General features: G+C 44.8%; 5 protein-coding genes across 5 annotated transcripts; all 5 read left to right on the plus strand.

The window, feature by feature from the left end:
• Positions 1–1,308: 1,308 nt before the first annotated feature.
• AOL_s00110g254 (uncharacterized protein) lies at positions 1,309–7,594 on the plus strand (the record flags this gene model as incomplete). The annotated part of the gene is made up of 5 exons (XM_011126944.1): positions 1,309–1,638; positions 1,709–2,140; positions 2,204–2,399; positions 2,465–2,725; positions 2,793–7,594. 5 exons carry the CDS (start codon positions 1,309–1,311, stop codon positions 7,592–7,594), a joined length of 6,021 nt encoding a protein of 2,006 aa, XP_011125246.1.
• A 1,935-nt stretch (positions 7,595–9,529) lies between these two features.
• Positions 9,530–11,780, plus strand: AOL_s00110g255 (uncharacterized protein; the record flags this gene model as incomplete). Its single annotated transcript, XM_011126945.1, has 5 exons — positions 9,530–9,922; positions 10,103–10,561; positions 10,659–11,042; positions 11,186–11,453; positions 11,593–11,780. The coding sequence occupies 5 exons, from the start codon at positions 9,530–9,532 to the stop codon at positions 11,778–11,780; spliced, it is 1,692 nt and encodes a 563-aa protein (XP_011125247.1).
• A 715-nt stretch (positions 11,781–12,495) lies between these two features.
• On the plus strand, positions 12,496–15,535 carry AOL_s00110g256 (uncharacterized protein; the record flags this gene model as incomplete). The annotated part of the gene is made up of 6 exons (XM_011126946.1): positions 12,496–12,864; positions 13,011–13,251; positions 13,346–13,480; positions 13,811–15,157; positions 15,228–15,308; positions 15,399–15,535. The coding sequence occupies 6 exons, from the start codon at positions 12,496–12,498 to the stop codon at positions 15,533–15,535; spliced, it is 2,310 nt and encodes a 769-aa protein (XP_011125248.1).
• Positions 15,536–15,709: 174 nt separating this feature from the next.
• Positions 15,710–18,620, plus strand: AOL_s00110g257 (uncharacterized protein; the record flags this gene model as incomplete). The annotated part of the gene is made up of 2 exons (XM_011126947.1): positions 15,710–17,774; positions 17,863–18,620. The coding sequence occupies 2 exons, from the start codon at positions 15,710–15,712 to the stop codon at positions 18,618–18,620; spliced, it is 2,823 nt and encodes a 940-aa protein (XP_011125249.1).
• Positions 18,621–20,067: 1,447 nt separating this feature from the next.
• AOL_s00110g258 (uncharacterized protein) lies at positions 20,068–20,505 on the plus strand (the record flags this gene model as incomplete). Its single annotated transcript, XM_011126948.1, has 2 exons — positions 20,068–20,168; positions 20,235–20,505. The coding sequence occupies 2 exons, from the start codon at positions 20,068–20,070 to the stop codon at positions 20,503–20,505; spliced, it is 372 nt and encodes a 123-aa protein (XP_011125250.1).
• Positions 20,506–20,588: the final 83 nt, after the last annotated feature.

The following is a 20,588-nucleotide window of genomic DNA, read 5'->3' on the forward strand; positions in this document are numbered from 1 at the left end:
CTTGACCTGGTCGACTTGAAACTTGGGAGAAGTGGGTTCCCTGGTTGGTATTGACTGTGTGAAAGTTACGGTGTAATGGTTAGCTTTTGACAGAAACAACGAGAGGAGCGACTGGATTGAAAACGAACAACGTTACCTTTGCGTATTCTAGATACGAAAATCGCAGCTCGTGGCTTAGATTCGGTTGGAAGTTGATGTTAATATTGGATTCAACCAACGTGGCTCAACGATGATGTTGGGTTTAATGGCTTCTGGTGCTGGTGGGGGGTAAAGTGTGTTTGGGTTGTGTCGTTGTGTTAGCTTGTTATGGCGCCGAGGCTCAGGAGATGTATACAGTGAAAATCATCAACCTCACCAATTAAAGATTGGGACCTATTCACAAGAGATGAATCAATCTTGGTGCCAATACGATATCAGGATATTCTATTCTTTCACTTTTATCTCGAATTGAATTTTAACTTCAAATATACCGGTGTAGCTGTGGCCTTTGTTAGGGCCGCTCACAAAGATCCAACGACTCATTTTACACCACAATCCAACGTTGCCAACATCGTACATCGCACAATTTAATTGAAAACGTGAAGGTCCTGAAACTGACTTACCTCGATCGTTCCACGGCGCTCCTAATAGCATATACTACGGCAAAAATTAAGGTTGCAGCGGGACGGCTTTCTAGTTGTGTTCCGTTGGCCAAGGTGCTTCAAGTATCCAAGCTCTCATGAAACACGTCTCATGTGTGGCTGTGCCGGCTTTCGAGGGTTGTTCTACCACTTTATTATCACACATGTCGTCTATGCGCGAGAGGAAAGAGTGCCGTCGGCGTTCGATCATTATCTCATAGCCGCAGGACTCTCACCCTATCAATCAGAATTTACTTACGATCAAGAAGTCACAGGTAGTCCCAGGTCTAATGGTCTTATCAGAAGAATTTACTATCTTTAAAGAGCTTTCTTTGTGCAATTATTCAATATGATATTATCGCTCCGGCTGCTTCTATATGCTATCCAACTGCTTCTGGCCTTTTACTCTAGACTTGCGGAGTCTGTGCCGACACAGGCATTGGGTGATACGTCTTTCTGGTACTTACTTCTCAAACCAGAGCATCGTACCGATATTTCCCTACATAAAAATATCACGGCCGAGATTGCCGCGATTGAAGAGAACAAGGCGTTTAGATATTTTGCCAATGCGCACGAATTAGGAACATATTTCCATTTTTTTCAAGCGGAGGAGAAAAGAGTTCACTCTATTAGGGAGAAGTATAGAAACTATGTAAGTGGTTGATACATCCGAGTTTACTTGTGTACGATGACTAACGATAGTCCTGTTGCTCCGTTCAAGTATGACCTACTAGAGAGATATTCGGAGGAATTAGAGGTATCCGATGGAAAAGCCGAAATTGAAACTTTTAGGCGTGAGACGAGTCCACCGGATCATGATACTGGAAGTACGCCGGAAAGGACCCCAGACGAGCAATTACCGGTCGGATTCGTTCACCAACCGTCTACATGGGACTTAGAGGTATTATCAACACCACCCGGGAATCAAACGGGTGGGTACGGATACTATTATGCTCAAAGTTCAGGCGAAAAGGTTACAATATATGTGGTAGATACTGGAGCCAATATAGACCATGCGGTAATGAAGCACCTTTTCGAAATTTTGAAGTTGAATATAAGAATATATCGACTAACAACCACCAAAAAAGGAATTTGTTGATTTGCGTTCTCGGAATCTCATTGAAGAGTGGAGATGGGCAGGCCCATTTGCTGCAAGAGGTCAATATAAAGATCTAGATCCCGAAGCACGAGGAACTGGGATCCTAGCTTCGATAGCAGGGAAAAATCTCGGTGCGGTGAAAAACTCAAAGATTGTGATCATTCGGCAACAGGATATTAGCGGTAGTTTCACGATACTCAACGCTATATCTTCGCTGGTTGAGACGTATCGTTCGATACGAAATAAAGGTAGCACTGCCGAAAAGATCGTAGTAAATCTATCGTGGACAATAAGCGCTTCACCGCAACAGATGCAAAATCCAAGAATCAAGCGACTGGTCCAATATTTTCAGGAAATTTTGAAAGCTTTGCATGATATGCCGAACGTCATCGTCGTTCATGCTGCTGGAATGAGCAGAGATGTATGTATAACCGGTATTAAGGAGGTCAATATGATGGTAGCGCTAACCTTTAGATTTGAGTAGGATTCATTGTCACTGTTCTCTGGTCCTATAATCGACAAACTTCCAAAGCTGGTATCTGTCGGCGGGGTAAACGTTTTAGGTCATCGAATACACGCTTATGACAACAGAATTCGGATTTTCGCGCCGGCCGGTGAAATCATGACACCGGTTGGTTGGTCGAAGAAACAGTACGAGCTCGTAGGCGGTGTTGGACATGGTTAGTTTGGTGTCTTCCTGCCCAAATTAAGACTTGTGGAACCTCTTTACTAAATTATATGATAGCATCGGCAAGGGTTTCTGGAATATTGGCATATTTTATGGGCAAAGGAATGGATCCCGATAATGCGCGAGCACATCTATATAGCTTAGCGTACCCTAGGGGTGACGGTGATGCTCCTGTGGCATGGAATGGAGAACTTGGTGGATCTTCAAAATGTCAATGCGGGGGGGAGGCTTTAGCGTTCACTGAAACTTTGGCGAGGACTTTAATGAGGCCAACGATGGGGTTGGATCCTCGTGGATTTACTGTTCTAACAGATACCGGTATGTTATACTTAAATTGTGTCTATTGAGATTGAGTTGTATCATACTAAACCCTGAACTCCTTTAGACATATCCCCCGTTACAGTAGCTAGCGGTATATCAGAGCCAGTGGAGGGCGGCGGCCATATACCCGTCATTCACCATGGTCAATCCGATGGCGCTGCGCGGACTTCTCATCAATCTGAAGGCAGTACCCGCGCATCTACTCAATCCCAAGACGGCGAAGCACTTTCATCTGGACCCACATCAACTTCGATGGCTCACACTCGCCGACCCTCTGTAACAGTTTGGGTCAGTACAACGATTATTCACAGCACAAGGGTCGGCGATATCGAATCAATAGCTACTTTGGTGTCTGTCAAGTCAATTACGAGCACTAGAAGTTTTGACGACGAATTCAAAGGTAACGGAGACAGCACAGTAAATCAGCAGACCGCTATATCAGGGAGTGACAACCAGAATACTCTCGCAGAAGATCTCACGGACTCCTCTACAACGATGGCCCGGACGGAAGGGGATGGTAAAACGTATGTTACTACTATTTCGGAACGGATGACGACATCCGCAGGTGAAAGAGACCAGAAGGATTATGTGGAAGTCTTCGAGACATCGACTCGCACGGGCGAGGACGGTAAAATATTTATTGTTATCCTAAAAAAGACCGCTAGAAGAGAAGCCACCTCGGCTAATCGTGGGAGTTCAGAGGGCTTCGTGACGTCAACTGGGACGAATGGGGATGACCAGACTTATACCACTACTCGCCCCAAACATACTCAGCTTCACTCCACGACATTTGCAGATACAAAAGCGACTCGGGTCGTAGAAGATATAGTTATTCAAACGTCGACTGGCACCGATAAAGATGGGAAAGTTTTCACAACTACCCGTTTAGTGGTTACAAGTATCTACCAAACTATATCTAGGGTGGCCAGTGACCGGCAAGATGATGATGTGGAACCCCCTGAGATCTTTACTGGTACGGACACGGATGGTAGTCTATTTACCACGACTCGCTCAAACGGTGGATGGCGCCGAACGACGTCTGGGGTGACAAAACCGCAAGATGAAGAGAAAGTTACTGAGATCTCGACTGGTACGGACAAAGAAGGCAGTATATTCACCACTACTTTGACGAGAACTGGTATTACAAACATCCAGACGATCCGTGGGGTTGAGTTTGAGACATTAATTGATACCGATAAGGACGGTAGTACATATACTACTACTGTCCCAAAGAACACAAAAACTCACACAAGTAATAGGGAGAGTCAAAGTTCCACAGGGCCTACACGCTCAAGCGGGGTAACGTCTGAGGATGTATCGGCGAGTAAGCGCATAGGAAGAGGAGGAACTACATCCGCACCGGAAGGGGAGGAGACAGTCTTCAGTACTCTCAATGATGGCAGCGCAATAAGAAACGAGACTTCTCCAGTTTCAACTACCAACAACGATAGGCGCTCTGGCCATTCTGGCAGCCCGGTGACAGCCGGGATGCAGAATAGCTCTTTGCTTCCTGGACAAAAGAATAATAGTACTACCACAGGGTCTCTTGAATTTCCCAACAGCCATGGGAATGGTACCACTATAGGACCGTACGGTCGAAATTCCACCTTTGGTACTATGACTGCGTTTGGGAACTCGAGTGACCATCACACAGTGTTCATAACGGTGACAACAGCAAGTTTGGTTTTCATTCCGGGCCCAGCAGCCGTAATCTCGGGTGTCGAGCCAACCAAAACACCACCGCCAGCCACCACACAAAGTTCTGGGGGGGTTACTCTGGATCACAATTCGACATTATCTGATGATTGGTGGGCACCAATTGCTGAGACTACAACTTACCCGCCAGTCACGGCCACCTTTCTGTTCGAGGACGGAGAAAGTACCGTTACTGTTACGACCACCCAATCTGGCGGAATGATAATCGTTCCACCCCGTGACTGGGATAACAAGGCAAAAGATTTACTCAAAGAAATTGTCGGTAAAGTAAACCCTCCCCCGGTGGGCGCCGTTCTTGGGGGGGCGGCGGCAGGGGCGGCGGCGGCGGCGGTTTTGTTAAAGCTCCCCCGAAAAATTCCCCTCCCTCCACGGGTACAGCTAGGGAAATGTGGCTTGCCAATTTTCTGTGATGCTATCAAAGGCCTGCCGCTACCGAAACTAAGGGCGCCGCACCCCCCGCCTTTAGGGTTCCCGACAATATTCGGAGCCCTAGCGTTCGTGAGGATCCCCATGCCCGTAGTCATACCAGGCCCGCCCATGCCATTTCCGGTACCAGGGCCGCCGGTTCCGTTTCCAGTGCCTGTGCCTGTTCCTCCCATACCAGTTATTGGACCGCCAGGCGGTCCCGGTGGCGGCGGCGGCGGCGGCGGAAATGGCGGCGGAAATGGCGGCCCTAATCGTAATAACGGCAATAATGGCCGGCCTGCTACTGTAACTGTAACTGTAACTGTTAAGGACAATAAGCCAGATGACAAAAAGGATCCAAATGGGAAGGATGACCCGGACGACCCGGACGACCCCGACGAGCCCACCCTGACTACTACAGCAGAAAACAGTCTAACTCGTCTGTCAACTCGAACCAGAGCTGAAACAACTGAAGCTCCAAGTACAATCTACACCACTACCGCCCCAACTTATACGTTTGATGAGACGTACTCGATTACTTCGACCACGGGGAGACGTGATATCACATTGTCGAGCTCTAGAAGTAGAAGAACCAGTTCCTGGAATACTACAGCCACTAGTGATGATGAGGGGGAGACTACCACTAGCTATGAAGAGAGCGAAACAACTACTAGTGATGATGACACTTTTACAACTACTCGTGAAGACGACACGATTACAACTACTAGTGATTATCTCACTTTTACAACTACTAGTGGTGGTGTCACTTTTACAACTACTCGTGAAGACGACACAATTACAACTACTCGCGAAGACGAGACCGCGACAACTACTCGTGAAGACGAGACCGCGACGACTACTCGTGATGATGAGACCGATACAACTACTAGCACGGGGCGCCGGAGAACGACAAGTATCAGAAGATCTAGTAGGGGAACAACCTCTGAAGAAACATCAAGTACCTCGTCTGAAACTTCAAGCGAGTCATCGAGCAGCTCAAGTTCTTCATCTAGTTCCTCAAGCTCCTCAAGCTCCTCAAGCCAAAAGAATGCAACACTCATTGTCACTTATACATCAACAAACTTCGATCTCCCAAATTATGTTACTATCACCCTAACTGGAACAGCCAGTCTTTTGCCTACAGAGACTGGTAGGATCAGTAGGACCGTTATCAAAACCTACACTTCCACAGATTATGAAAACCCGCGTACAATCTTTGTTACGCCCACGGGCTTCCAGGGAACGAAGGTAATAACTGAAGCTGGACAGACCAGAACGCTTACTTACGTGTCAACAAATTACGAAAACCCTAATACTATCTACATCACCCAACCGGGCCAGACCAAGGTCGTGACCCATGTTTCAACGAACTACAACGATGTAAACACAATAACGGTTACTAAAGAAGGGGAAACAAAAGTCGTGACATACACTTCAACTAACTATAACGACGTAAATACAATAACGGTTACTAAAGAGGGAGAGACGAAGATTGTGACATACACTTCAACTAACTATAACGACGTAAATACAATAACGGTTACTAAAGAAGGCGAAACGAAGATCGTGACGTACACTTCAACTAACTACAACGATGTTAACACAATAACCGTTACTAAAGAAGGCGAAACGAAGATTATAACCCTAGTATCGACGAACTTCAACGACGTTCAGACAATTTATATCACCACTAGGTCTAAGGGAACTGTCACCGTTATGACGACAACAACAGATTGGGGCTACAGACCGACGATCATTTCAACAGTATTCGGCGCCGCGCCAGTATACATCACCAAAACAATGACTGAAAAATGTATACCAGGGTCTCGAGATAAAGTTGCCGAAACGGCCTCTGCGACTCCCGCCGGTGCCGTAACTTCCACCGCCATGGCAATGGACGCCGCCCTCACTGCTTCTGCAGATGCAAAAGACTTGGTTAAACGAGTTAAGCTCGCGGACGGAACAGATGTTGATATAAAAGTACCGGTAGTACAAACTATTTGGAAAACTTTAGTAGCGACGGTTACGACACGAGGCGCTATCACGGGTCTTGTAGCCGTACCCCCTCCCAAGATCGGCGTCGGTATCAAACAAGGCAATTGCTACGGTCTTACTCACAATCGTTATCTAAACCCACATGCGATTCGGGATTTGATTGAAAATCAGTTTTGTCCACAGTTGGAGTTACAATCTGACTACGGAGAATTCTGGATGGAAAATTACGGTGATACGCTAAACGAAGTTGAGGTCAGCGTTGTATGGGGTCAAGGAGCACGGCCTAGTAGATCTTCATGCATCACGTATCTCCGTGAGGTTCTCATCGATGGCTGTGATGGGGATGGGGAAAGTAATCCTTTGGAGTGGAAAGGTGGCGGGAGAGTTCTGGGTAATGGGGCATTGTGGATTATACGTCCCCGTAGAAACCGCGCTAAAGCTAGGAAAGAGAGGATTGCACAATGCAACTTGACAAATGGGGTTGTTGGGGATGACTTTGTGTTTAAGATGGCAGGGTATGGTTTCTTGGATGCTGACAATGGTGTGGAGTTATATAAAGCGATTGAGGAGGAGTGTCGTCAGCAGGACTTGACGCAATGGAGGTTTAATTATGAGACTAGTATCGCAGGGGAGGGTATCATTGAGTGGACTGCGGAGCATAAAGGTCGAGGAAATCAAACATCTTGCGTGGCAAATGCTATTCAAAAGGTTAGCGGTCTTGAAGGGATTCATTGCAATAGCGATTTTTGAGATCTATTATAAAGATAGCATAGTATATAAAACTTAGATTCTTTTTCCTCATGTGCAATCTTAGCTTGAATTTTAATTTTAAATCTCGTTATGGTTTATGGTTTAAGGGTCTCTATTAAGTTCACTTCATAGGTAGTTTAGAATTGATATCTATCTCTAGTAAAACATTGAATACAAGCACAGATAAGTTTTTGGTCGATCAATAGCATCAACGATCCGGGATAGTAAATTTTGATACGGGAACAGGTATGGCTAGAGGTCCTCTTTCCCTTCCCCCCTCGACCCCACCGCAGGAGGTCAACGTAAAACCTGTAAGTCGCTTAAATTTCGGGCGGAATGCATGCCCAACCAATTGGAAAAAATCAAGTGATTCCAGCATATGAAAATGCACTGCCTTAAGGATGCTTCGCCCCAAATCTTAAAACTTCGGGGTAGTGAACGGCCAACTTCTGCCTCCAACACCCCCAACCTTAGCAGCCATATCTCCTGACTCCCGCTGGCACTCGGCGATACTACTATCAAAATTGTACAACAAGTTTAAAACAGCACAGTACTTCCAATCAGGCCCCTTGAAACGAAAGGCACGGTGTAGGTTTGGCTAAATCTAGCTAGGTATCCGAGGCAAAGCAGCAATCGACTAGTCTGACCGTTGCAGTCGTGTCTGTATGTACCTGTCTAAAACTAGACTTCACATGTCTGTAGCAGTATTACTAGGTGCTTTATTGCTGCAAAGTACCATATGGGCGAATCTTCGGGATAATGTGATCAATAGCGTGACTGAAACTAGCGGGTGTCCTAAAGCGAGGCTAACTTTACTAATTAGCTTATAATTGTTTGAAATTAATCTATGAAAAAACGCTGAAGGAGCGCTACGCGAAAAAGAAAGCCATCAATATAGCTAGATCTTCTGACGCTAGCTCCTCGTTTTTGCTAATATTATCGATAACTACCTAGGTAGTCCGCGAACTGTTGAACCCGGAAGGCGTTGCACCAACCAGCTGGCCAGTTCGCTCTAAATCGCACGTACCTGGTCTCATGGTAAGAAACTCCTGCAGATTTGCGGGGCGATGCGGATTAACTTAAGAGTAAGAGAGGCGTACGCATCGATGGTAGAATCAAGAATGAGACTATAGAGCAGCGCAGATTGTAAACTAAATCGCTGTAATCCAGGCTTGCTTCGTCGCCAGACTCCTCAGCTGTACCACCGTGATCGATCTGAGCCCTCTATGCATACACTTATGACCAACAAGCTTTACATACGAAAAGACGCGCAGTAGACTAAATAGATAGGAGTGATATTGCGATTGCTGTGCCTCGAGATCTTCGGTTGGGGTTGGCTATGCAGCATAGAAGGTATCTAGCGGCCGAAGGATCAAGCCCTACGATATTTAGTGACACCCCGAGAGCTCACCACAGTACCGCATCCAGGGCGATGATAATCGCACCGAAGATGTAATAAATGCATGTCTAGTACTTAAATTTTACGTTTACACGCGCTTTCCTGAAGGAAAAGGCTCCCGGATTAAAATATTAATATATTGCCAAACCCCGCTCTTAAGACTCATGAACCTTGAATGATATTCAAATCAATTTTGTATTCGTGATTAAGGCGGTCACATGCACATACTATCTATCAGGACGCATCATTGCATCGGTCTCACCTTGCGATCGGAGACTACTCTACTTGGTAAGTATTAAAAGTTTTCCCGGTCGCTAGCTTCAGTAGCAGGAAGAATCACAAATCAAGACTTCTAGCTCTAGAGCCCTATATATAAAAGCCGCAGTATTGAAAAGATTGAAAAGTACTTTGTAAGTTCGGGCACCTAAAATCGATCGATTTTAATAATATATATTCGCCCGGTCATCTGACCATAAATTTAATAATAGAAACAGGAACCTCACCAGATACGCGAATATTTACATACATCCCTAAACATGGGGGCTCTGAGGGCAGCTTTGACTAGGGCTAGTACATTAGTTTTACTTGTAGTGTCCAGCTTTATATGCGGCGTTATGTCAGATGGATTGGACAATAGGCCGTTGCCCGATATCCAGGCTAAAATCGGCACTGTCGAAAATGCGCAAGAACACTGGATTGCATACATTCAACCAAGTTCAATAATAAAGGACAAGAAGCTCCCGTGGTATCAAGAATATTACAAAGCCGTGCAAAAGTATCTCCTTCCACCTGGCCAGAAGAACTTTCACGTTTACGTGGATTCGTGGGGTCAAAGAGGTTATATACATTTCAGTATATTCAGATCTGATCCTGAATTTAACTTCTGGGAGGCCGCCCTAAAGGATATTTATGAAGTGTACAAAGCCGAGGTAAGAACTAACTTTTGAATTGAAGTGCAAGTTGTACAATTGTTCCGCGTCTAGACGTCTATTGGCGACGTATCTCTAGGTTCATCGGGGGCGCTAATGACAACGTATAAATATGCTAACAGCACCATCGATTGAAGTACTTGCAATGTTCAGAGCTCCTTGTGCTAATATTCTAGCTAGATTGCCACGCATGCCGTTATTTATACGTCTATCGCCGATATATTTCCGAATGAAGCGTACCTTACACCATGGCTGACGGATCTGACGTCGGAAAGTTCAGCGATGCCCGCGAGCCAAGATAGAGCTTCAAAGCGCTCTAGCTTGCTTAACCGACGATCAAAAACTAAACGGCCGTCTCTAAACGAGACCAGACCAAGCTCACAACAGCATTTACCCCTTATGCTCGGTATTGGAAATGAAGATACCGCCAGAAGTGCCAATAAAGTAAAACGGGCCCGGCTTAATTCTGTAGAATTGTCACATGAAAGGCTGCCGGAGCTGCAAGTGATCGCACAGCCACCTTCAATGGTTAAAGCCCCCAGAGAGCTACCAGTTCTCGGTGATTTCTCCTTCTATTCCACCCAGGGGAAGGGACAGATTATTTATGTCGTTGATACTGGGTTAGACATCAACCATCCGGTAAGATTCTGATCAATAATTGAAAGGGGTTCACCGGAGATCACGAGCAGCTTTCGAAAGCTTAGACAAGCTGACCACGATCTTTTAAAACCAACAGGAACTAAAAAACGCTAATATCCAAGATTGGATATTCCCAGATTATTTTCCTAGCGACGAAAAAAAGGATGCGACACCATATCACGGTACATCAATTATAAGTCAGCTTGTCGGAAAGACTTTCGGGATTGTCCCACAAGCCGAAATAGTTGTAGTGGATATTTACGACGGCCGCGGTTTAAGCAATAGAGGTCTGTTCATACAGGCTTTTGTCGCAATTCGACATCATATAACCACTAAAAATTACGGAAAAAACTGTATTGTCAACATTTGCGCTGCTTGGAACGATCTCGACCCCTATGCCGAAAGCTTTTTTGAAGTATTCCTCCATTGGGCTAACTTAAATAAAGTTATTGTGGTTGTACCATCTGGAAACTTCCCTGTGGTAAGGTGACCTAAAATGTCCATGAACCTCTTACACGATTACTCGCGCTCCTGTGCCTTTAATTTTACATACAGGCGGATTTCGACTGATAAATCGGACTTTTTATAATACCGACGCTAATTATATGGTTATTGCGTTTATAGAATGTTAAAATCGATTCGTACCCCGCTAAGCTTCTTCACGACGATGCGAAGAAAGACATTTTTTGGAAACAGCTCGCCGTGGTGGGAGGCATAGACATGACTGGACAACAAGAGAGTATTTTCCAAACGGCACCATTCGTTAAGGTATCAGCTCCGGCTACTCGTATCTGGGTTGCCGGTCCATTGGAAAACTCCAACTTTGGGCTCGGTCCGCGCCTTCCTCCCTCAAACAGAGAAGGCTTTCGGCTGGTTGGCGGGACGTCATTTGGTGAGTGTAACTCGATTTCGATATCTTGCTGGTCTGTCAAAGCCGTCCTCCGAGTTCAAGAGTATACGGATCATGACAGACTAGCGCCCCTCGCTCAGTCTCAAACGAATTTTACTGACTAATTTCTATATAAAAAAAGCTGCACCATTAGTATCTGGTATGATTGCAATGTGGCTTGGAGCTGAGATATTCACCACCAATAATGTCATTGAGGAAATGTACAAGTTGGCATATAATCGTACAGAGAACGGCCCAAATGTTCTATATAATGGCATAAGCCCGGCTCAGTGGCCCAGTCAAGATTCTGATGATTCTGATGATGTTTGATTATGCGGAGGTTGCGGGGTCCCAAAGAGGCTGAAATGAACCTATGACACCATTTATTCGAAAGCTTAACCCCGTACCATGGCCAAGTTTAGATATACACCAATTTTATGAGGTATGGGAAAGAGACAACAGACTTTAGTTGAGTTTATTGACGGGCGGCCTCCTCGAAGCGGAAACTGACAGAAAGATCAATAATGGTTATGTGAAGTCACTTACTTGTAATATAATGATATGTATTTAAAGATTGCTCCATCGTTTGACCCCTTAAGCGCATAGACATTCTTTTTACTATTCAAGGAAATGCACCTGCAGTGTATTCTTAATTTCTCGGCCAAGCCCAGCTGCTCATAATTAATAAGCACGTTTCTATGACCTATATACCTTCCCGGTGAATTTTCATGCGCGATATCGAGAAAAACCTGCCGCAATGAATGCACTTTTGATTCGCTAACTTAGCCGTATACAGGAGCTGAGAATCGAATCGCAAGGGTATCTAGCGCTATACCCAAATCCTGCAGCTTAGCCAAGAGCGGGGTAATCAAGTCAATAATTTGTTAGTCTCGATGCCGATAGCCAATACATGCCTTTCCGCTGGCTTCCCAGGATTCTCTAATAACTCTACACCTAGTCAATATCGAAGCTCTTCTGGCCCAGACCATTCTGCCGCTAAGAACCAAGCTTATCGGGGTCTCCAGCCAGGCTTAAGCTAATTAAGATGACAACACAATTAAAACCTAGTATTACACGCGAGGAGCTAGGTAAGCAGAGAACTATTGAATATTGCTTCAAAAATGCGCAGGAGAGGCTGCGTAATGAAGTAGCTTTGAAGAACAAGAGGAACGAAGGTCCGCAAGCGAAGGAAAGCACAGCACAGAAGGAATTGGAAGAGTTTCTGACGGGCGCAATCAATATCACGGATCTCATTGCAACGTTCGAAAGGACTCCGGAGAGAGAAAAGAAGGATGAGAGGTTTGAGCAGTTGATGACGACTCTCGCTCGGGTTCAATCCCTTGGGGATGAGTTGATTTCCGCAGCGCCTGAAAGCGTGTCTCTTGTATGGTTTGGATTAAGTTCGCTGATATCGGTAAGTTGTGATGGCCATTCGTTCTCCAGATGTATATTCACAGTGGGATTTTATGTAATTACATAGACCCATAGATCAAAGACGATTCTACTACATAATCAATTCAAGATTTAGTGGTGCTAACAAAGATGGTGATGGATAACAAGATTGGAACAATGAAAGTCACGGTTCGACAATGTATTTACAGTACCTGCAGCTCCATTGTGGCCATGGTAGAGCTCTGCTTCCAACTGGAAAAACGAGAGCAAAACTATAACCAACCATCAAAAACGGTCCGAACTACAAACAGTCCTAGTATCTGGGATTCCAACATCCCTGAACTCATTTTTCTGATATTAGACTTTTTGTGGCATGCAAAACCTCATCGGGCAACCAAAGGTCTTAAAGGTATGTCATTAGCTTACAACTCTGTAATTAACACAAATTAGAACTTCATGCATGTTAAGCCGCAAACTTAACTCACCCACTCGGATAAAACTAGGCTTTGGAAAGACCATTAAGGAAGCCTTCACCGGTGCTTTAGAAGAGAAAAGTGCAGCTTTACTTGAGTATTACCAAAAAGTTGTCGAAAAGGCGCAACGGCTTTACGAAGACTTCCTCATCTGCGAAAACATAGGTAATCGTGCCCGCGTCTCGTCTCTTTTTTGAATTAGACAATTACGTACTAATCCGGTGTTCGCTATGACGCAAAGATATCGGAAAAGGGTTGAAAGGTAAAGTTTGACAAATCCCAGGAACACCATACCGAAAGTTATTATTGACAATAAAGTCATATTAGAAATATGTACCGTTGCAAAAGATCTGGTTGATATCGTACACCACGAATTTTTGGCGAGTGAGCTTGATAGGCAAAAAAAACGTCTTGAAGCGTCGAGGGCCCATGAAACGCACTTTAGGGCCCTGCAAAGCCGTCTGGACGATATTACGAGGCACCGCTAGATAGTAGAGTGGCTTTTGACCGATTATACCTACTTGGACTGGAAATCTAGATCAACCGATGCGGGGCTACTATGTCTGGAGGCACCAAGAGGCCATGGAAAATCGACTGCTATGGGGCAGATATGCCGAGATTTACAGATCGACGGGCAAAATATAATACTAAGATTCTTTTTCAAAAAGGGTGACAACGACATCCAAAGGACACATACGGCACTGGAAACAGCCCTATTTCAACTCTTGGACGATGAACGCATTCGAAGCAATGATGAAATCTTGGCAGAAGTTGTAGAGATCTTAAATCCATCTTATGGATCTGAAGGCGAAACTGTCAAATCCATTTCTTTTGAAAACCCAGACGCAATGAGTGAAGTGATCTCAAAGATCACGTCAGTCATTCCGAATCGCGTCTACTTGATACTCGACGCACTTGATGAATGTCAAGATCGAAAGGAAAAGGATATTCTTGATTGTTTCAAACAGCTTCTCGGAGACAACCTTCGGGTTATAGTCTCTGCACGCGATACTATCAACATAACAGCGGAATTGGACTCTGCCGATTATAAAATGGTGTATACTCCAGAGCAAGTTGAAACGGCCGCCTCGCCGGCTGTTAGAATGATAAGGATTACGAAGGAAAGAAACGCCGAAGATGTTAAAAAATATCTCGAGTTTGAGGTCGAGCAGGTCATGGGGCCTCTTATCAATAAAGATCGGAACGAAAATTACTTTCTTTCCCGAGTCAAAAACATTGTTGACACAATTTTCAGCAAGGCCAATGGGGATTTTACTAGAGCCCGACTTATTCTAACACATCTAAAACAACCCTCGAAGCTTCCATTGGATAAGAAAATCGAAAAATTACCAGACTCTATCGGAGATATCTATATGTCCAGTCTAGAAGCTTTAACACCCAATCAGCAAGAGTTGGTTGTTACGGCGCTAAAGTGGATCGTTTGGGGAGTTTCAGGAGTTCATATTACCGAGATTTCGGATCACTATCGAGAAATTTATCATCAAGACCGGGTAATGGATGAAAATCCTTCAGAAGTCGTGCCTCCAAACGGAAACCCCGAGGCCAATCCTACCGAAATGGTAGAATGCAATCTCTTGCCGTTCAGGGAGGAGAACTTGGGACCGGAAGTCAAAGAAGTTCTCAATCATCTTCGTGATGGAGGACGCGATTTCTTCCGTTATGACTCAAACACTGATCTGGTTACTGTAGATATTTCCATTAGAGAATGGATAAGAAACGATACTGCGAGTCATTCAGGTGCAAATCGGCCATCTATGATGAATGGGTTTCATAGATATCGCGACATGAATGGGTATACGGTTTTCCAACTTACTCTCACGCGTAGGTCTCCGAGAAAGACGGTCACTGCGCATGCCACTATTTACGTACTAATACATCCATTGTACGATAGCCTCCTTCGTGAAATATGGAGATATTCTCTCCCCTCTATTCAACGAGAGAGAAGCACAAATGAATTTAACCCTGAACATACGTAAGTGAGAACTTAATCCTGTCATATGTTCCTTGGAAGGGATCGCTGATTGAAATATCTGGTAACAACCGCTGATAACAATACGTTTAGTCCGCACACTAAACAATCGAGAGTTTAAAGAAAAATATATGCCCTGGAGCCGACGCTGGAGCCTAGAAGAAAATTATCGGCCTAGATACGAGATCGAACACTGGCACGATCATCTCGCCATATTACAAAAGTGGTAGACGGAGGATAGCATCGGTGATGTTTGGTAGTCTGGTCTTCTTCAAGAGCTCGATATCTTCACGCGGCCTGAAAACTGGCACCGTTGGAATATTCAACGTCGACCAGAGGTAGAATTCCGGTGGCCGAATACCCATTTTGCGCTGCCTTTGACTTTTTGGTACGAACCCGCAACTATGGTGGTTCCCTCAAAATTGCATACGACCGCAGAGCTCTTGTTACGATACTTTGAACAGCCAATTCACTTCGCGTCGCATAACGGGCTGCATATAATTCTCGAATACTTACTAGCACCGCGTTCAAGCCGACCTAAATCCGCCGCCCCACATTCAGAACGCGAACAAGAGACTTCTCAATATTTCAGTGCAAAGTATAAAACAATTTGCATGTTTTATGAAGCGTGGGAGCAGACTCTTAAGCACTGTGAGGACCGGGGAAGCTCCGTCCTCCCTCAGCTTTTATTTGCAGAAGGCTATGAGCTCTTGAGCATCGTGTCCCAAAAAACACGATCTTCACGTCCGGCAAAATGGGAAAGCTTTCTTGTGGAAGATGTACTCTTCCAGTGGGACACTAATTACCGTGCTGCTTGGTTTACTTTACAGGCAGCAAGGCAGGACCAATTCGCGGATTTTGCCAGCCTTTTAACGGATGCTGACAAAGAAGCTATGGCGGAGTTGCTAAAAAACCACGACCACGATACTGGAAAACTTGAAGCCGAATGTATAAAAATCCTGAGCGAGAAAAAGAACGAAGTAACGACCGCCTGTCCTCTATATAACGTACCTGATGGGCTTTACCGAGTCCCCCTACACATTGGGGTTTTGAATGCAAGGGTCCGCAAATACTTGATCAATTGTGGCGCCGACATTAATACTATAGTTGACAAAGAATATTCGGCCACTCTTCTACTTCAACTTTTACATGCCCTTAGTTTCGCTGAAGATAGACAAACCCATCGAGACGTTTACCTCCAGGGAGTTCGGGGCCTTTTAACCGAGGGAGCAGATTTAGAGAGAAGAGGAAGTTACAAGGGCGCCAGCGCTCTACACTACGCCGCGGCAATTCACGATCTAAGTCTGTTTCGGCAGATTGCCCAGTTAAAAACGTGGGATATCCTTGCTTTCGACCAAAGCGAAAGGACTCCAATGCATTATCTATTCATGTTCCGACCTCCCGATTCGAAAATTGAAGAAGTTTCCGAAATCTTTAAAACATTAATTCGGTTAGGCCCGGATACCTCGAAGGTAATTAATGCGCAGGATGCGTATAGTCAAGGCCCACTGTCTCTGGCTATGAAGACTGGGTTCATCGAGGGTATTCGATGGCTTGCAGATCTGAAAGTTGACATCCACGACGAGGACAGACAAGGACAGAACTGCCTCCATCATATGTATAACATCTACGACGATGAAAAATATGTAAATTCAATAGTTCGTCTGTTAGCGGAGGATCTGGGCACTGACTGGAGGAAACGCGACAACGGAGGACGAACACCCTTATACCTTGCGATCGAGTATTGTAATACCACTGTTGCACTTGCTTTCCTTGATCTTTATGATAGGCTAGGGCCTATTATATCGTGTGACGACGACCTCATCTGCTATAACAGTGATGAAAATTACAGTATCCTCCACTATCTGGCCTTAATTCCAGATTCGTATAGGATAATTGACAGGGTTCTCAAGTTGGCAGGGGGCAAAATGGATGTTTACCATCGGCCGAATGGCACAGGATCGCGCCCTTTGGAGTTTGCGATTAAGGAAAATATCAATATAGACGTCGCCCAGCGTATACTCGAATCGGGCTCGTACACCTGTGGCACAGAACAGTCTGGATGGAACGAAGTAGACATATGTTGCCAGGAGATCATGAAACACGACCCAAACGACGCCAAGGGTGCCGAATCTATGAAAAACCTCAAATTCATACTGCAGCTTTTTTTCCGACACTGTCCACGGGATGCTATAACTGCCCTTGGATACCCGATATTCCACTCAAAGAACCCATTCCTGAACGAGGATGAGCAAGAGGATATGATATCGCAGTTGGATGTTCTGCTTACCGATGCTCATGGCTGGACAGTCGCAGCTATTTTGCACGCAATGGGCAACGGTAGGTTCAAGGATTTACCGATAGAATATTATGAAGGGGAATTTACCAAGCAGAAGGTACCTGGCAAGCTCGCTCTAAAATCAAGCTTCGGGCAATTTCGAACCGAAGACGGTCTTCAATTTATCATAGGTAAGATGAGAAAATTTTTGAACTCTGAATATAACGATGGCCGACCTCTAAAGTGATAAGAAGGTTTAATTCTGACTATGATACACAGATCCAAGTATGGCTATCTATAGGCATTCATCTCCTGACATATACTTTGCAGATCACCCAATTACGCTATCGAAGAAAACGACATACTTTGAAGTAACATTTAATTTCTCGGAGGCTTATTATCGTGGGATAGGAAAGGATGGAAACGATATAGGAGAAGTGAAAGGAGGTCACGACGTCACTCCTTCGAATGCCACAAACGAAATTGACGAGGAACACTACTTCTCAGTAGGAGTCATGTCAAAGGTGAGCCAGCTACTGCCTGGTGAAGGGGGCTATAAACTAGGAATCGAGTGCAGCTCCGATGGCGCTATAAGAACCATCTTCACGCATTCAAAGGGAGCCAAGTGCATATCGCAACTCTGGAATACAGGAAGCGAGGATGGATACCGAACTGCGCGGAAGGCTGCCTTTGGAATATCTCCAACAGAACATGACGGCAAGCATGTCATTGGATGTGGAATGAACTCTCTTGACCGTATAATCTTCTTTTCTGTAAACGGAAAAATGTTACCGGCATGGTTCTCAACATCAAAATCACTGCAGCTTCCTACCATTACCCTCCGCGATTGCGATATGTTCTTACACGGGTTTTCGGTTAACTTTGGAAGAACTAAGTTCGTTTTTGAAGACGCTAACGCACCAGACTGGGTGTGGGATGGAGAAGTACCCGAAGTCGACGGGATACACCTTATACATCGCCCGGACCAGGATGGAATTATCAGAGACGGAGGCTTTATGCTTCCGCGGTACCATTGATATAGGTATTTTTCATAAGATAGTTTAAGCTATGGCAAATTACCATTTGCATCTATGTATGTTTATACCCTACCCGTGCCGAAGCGATGCAATACGAGAGTATTCTATATACAATTGATAGCTATTATATACCTAGCTATACTCTCAAATTTTAAGTACGTACTGCCTAAAACTAGTATTTCGGATCCAATCAAATTTATGTACCGTAAACTTTGAGGGATGTATAGTGATATACTTAAACGATATAAGATATAAGCCAGCTTAAGAATTTCGAAAGTCTTGCAAAGAGCCAGTACATTCCGGGCACTTAAGTGCGTGCTAGGTTACTAGGCGTTTCTAAAGGGGACTTAAAGTAGTCTAGAGACTATTTATTACCTAAATGGGAGATAGTTATATTGATACATGATTGGTGTCTACTCCATTGCTATCAGTATATATTTATTGCATGTTTAGCAGCATAACGGGGATGATCTGCCCTAATTTCTAACTAGATACCTAGGTAACCCACTACATAACTCCCTACTTGAGTACTTAAGTACTAAGTGAGGAATCCCAAATTAAAATATCTGAATAGGGACCAGCAGATGATCTCTGTCACTCAAGCAACCACCCCCAACACGGAACTCCTTGTTGCGTATTTCCAAAGGTACAACTCCTTCATCGAAACATCCATGAATTCTAAGCTCTTCCGCCATCAACTTCACTCCACTCCTCTCTTCGACTAGGTCACTTCGCTCAACAGCTTAAACCGTTCCGAGCAGTTGGCTTCTTTTAGATTCACATCTTGCCCTAAGCCTTTTCTTTGTTCCACCACCTGGTTCCTTCGCCTTTCTCGAATCATTCCACCCAGAAGTTGAAACTGGAGAAAGAACCAGACCAATTTTATCTTCTTTGAACATACTGTGAGTGAATTTGTATACCCAACTAGATAGGTGTTTCAAGGCTGTGTCCTAGATTGAAAAAGATTTTTTGGTACTATACGGAGATATTAACAACCTAAAACCATCGGTAGGGCTGTCTGACTTTTCCTGTCGGTTCGGGGATCTCATAGAGAGAAAATTTGCCTTTCTTCCACCCATCTATCCCACTGAATTCTGTCCAGACGTTTTGTCGACTACGTCACCTTCCCACAGAAACATATCCTTCTATTAACATCCGCCTATTTTCCTAACCCTTTCATCTTCCCTATCATCTCATCTTTGTCGTACCGACCAACCAAACTTTTATCGAAATCGAGTTTATTCCGCTCCAGAATCTACTAAAATGTGCAAGTCTATCTACACCTTCCAAGTAAGTCACGATTTTCCCGCCCTCATGATAATGACGCTTAATATGGGCAGTAATTCTTATCATAATTTAGTGCCACCATACATCTGTTGCAGAGCCTCAGACTGGGCTGCACCAAACTCCAGGGGAGTGTCGCTGTGGCAGATTCGATGGCAGAAAAATGGTCACTTTTCTCTGTCCAGGCTGCCTGTTGTTTAACAGGGCTATCGTCAATCCCCCCCAACTTTCCTGGTTGCTTGAGCAGCAAGAGAATACCGCGGAGTAAGTCCAATTTTTATTAGGAAACACAACAATATTTACGTCAATATGGTACCTAATATATGGTAGGATCATCCTCACCGGCTCCTTCTCTGACAACAACAAGAAGATCACATCTGGGACCGTTGAGCAAAAGACCGGAAAGTCTACTGGTCCACTCTCTGTCTCAGAGCCGGTTGAGCAAAAGTTCCGTCCTACTACCTATGCTGCAGCTGTTCGAGGAAAGCCTGGTGCTCAGAAGTCAAGCTATCTAAAGGGCACCATCGCCGAAGATCAGCAGATGCAACAGAAGAATTTCCGTCAGCAGCACGGTGGACGATATGCAGGAAAACGGGGGTAAATTACTCTCCGTACCTCCCTTTCCCGCACTTTATTTCCTTGAGTTCTTTATTAGTATCAGGGAGACACGGGATATAGCATTAG

The sequence above is a fragment of the Orbilia oligospora genome (genome assembly GCF_000225545.1).
Source record: "Orbilia oligospora ATCC 24927 unplaced genomic scaffold scaffold00110, whole genome shotgun sequence".
Taxonomy (NCBI): domain Eukaryota; kingdom Fungi; phylum Ascomycota; class Orbiliomycetes; order Orbiliales; family Orbiliaceae; genus Orbilia; species Orbilia oligospora.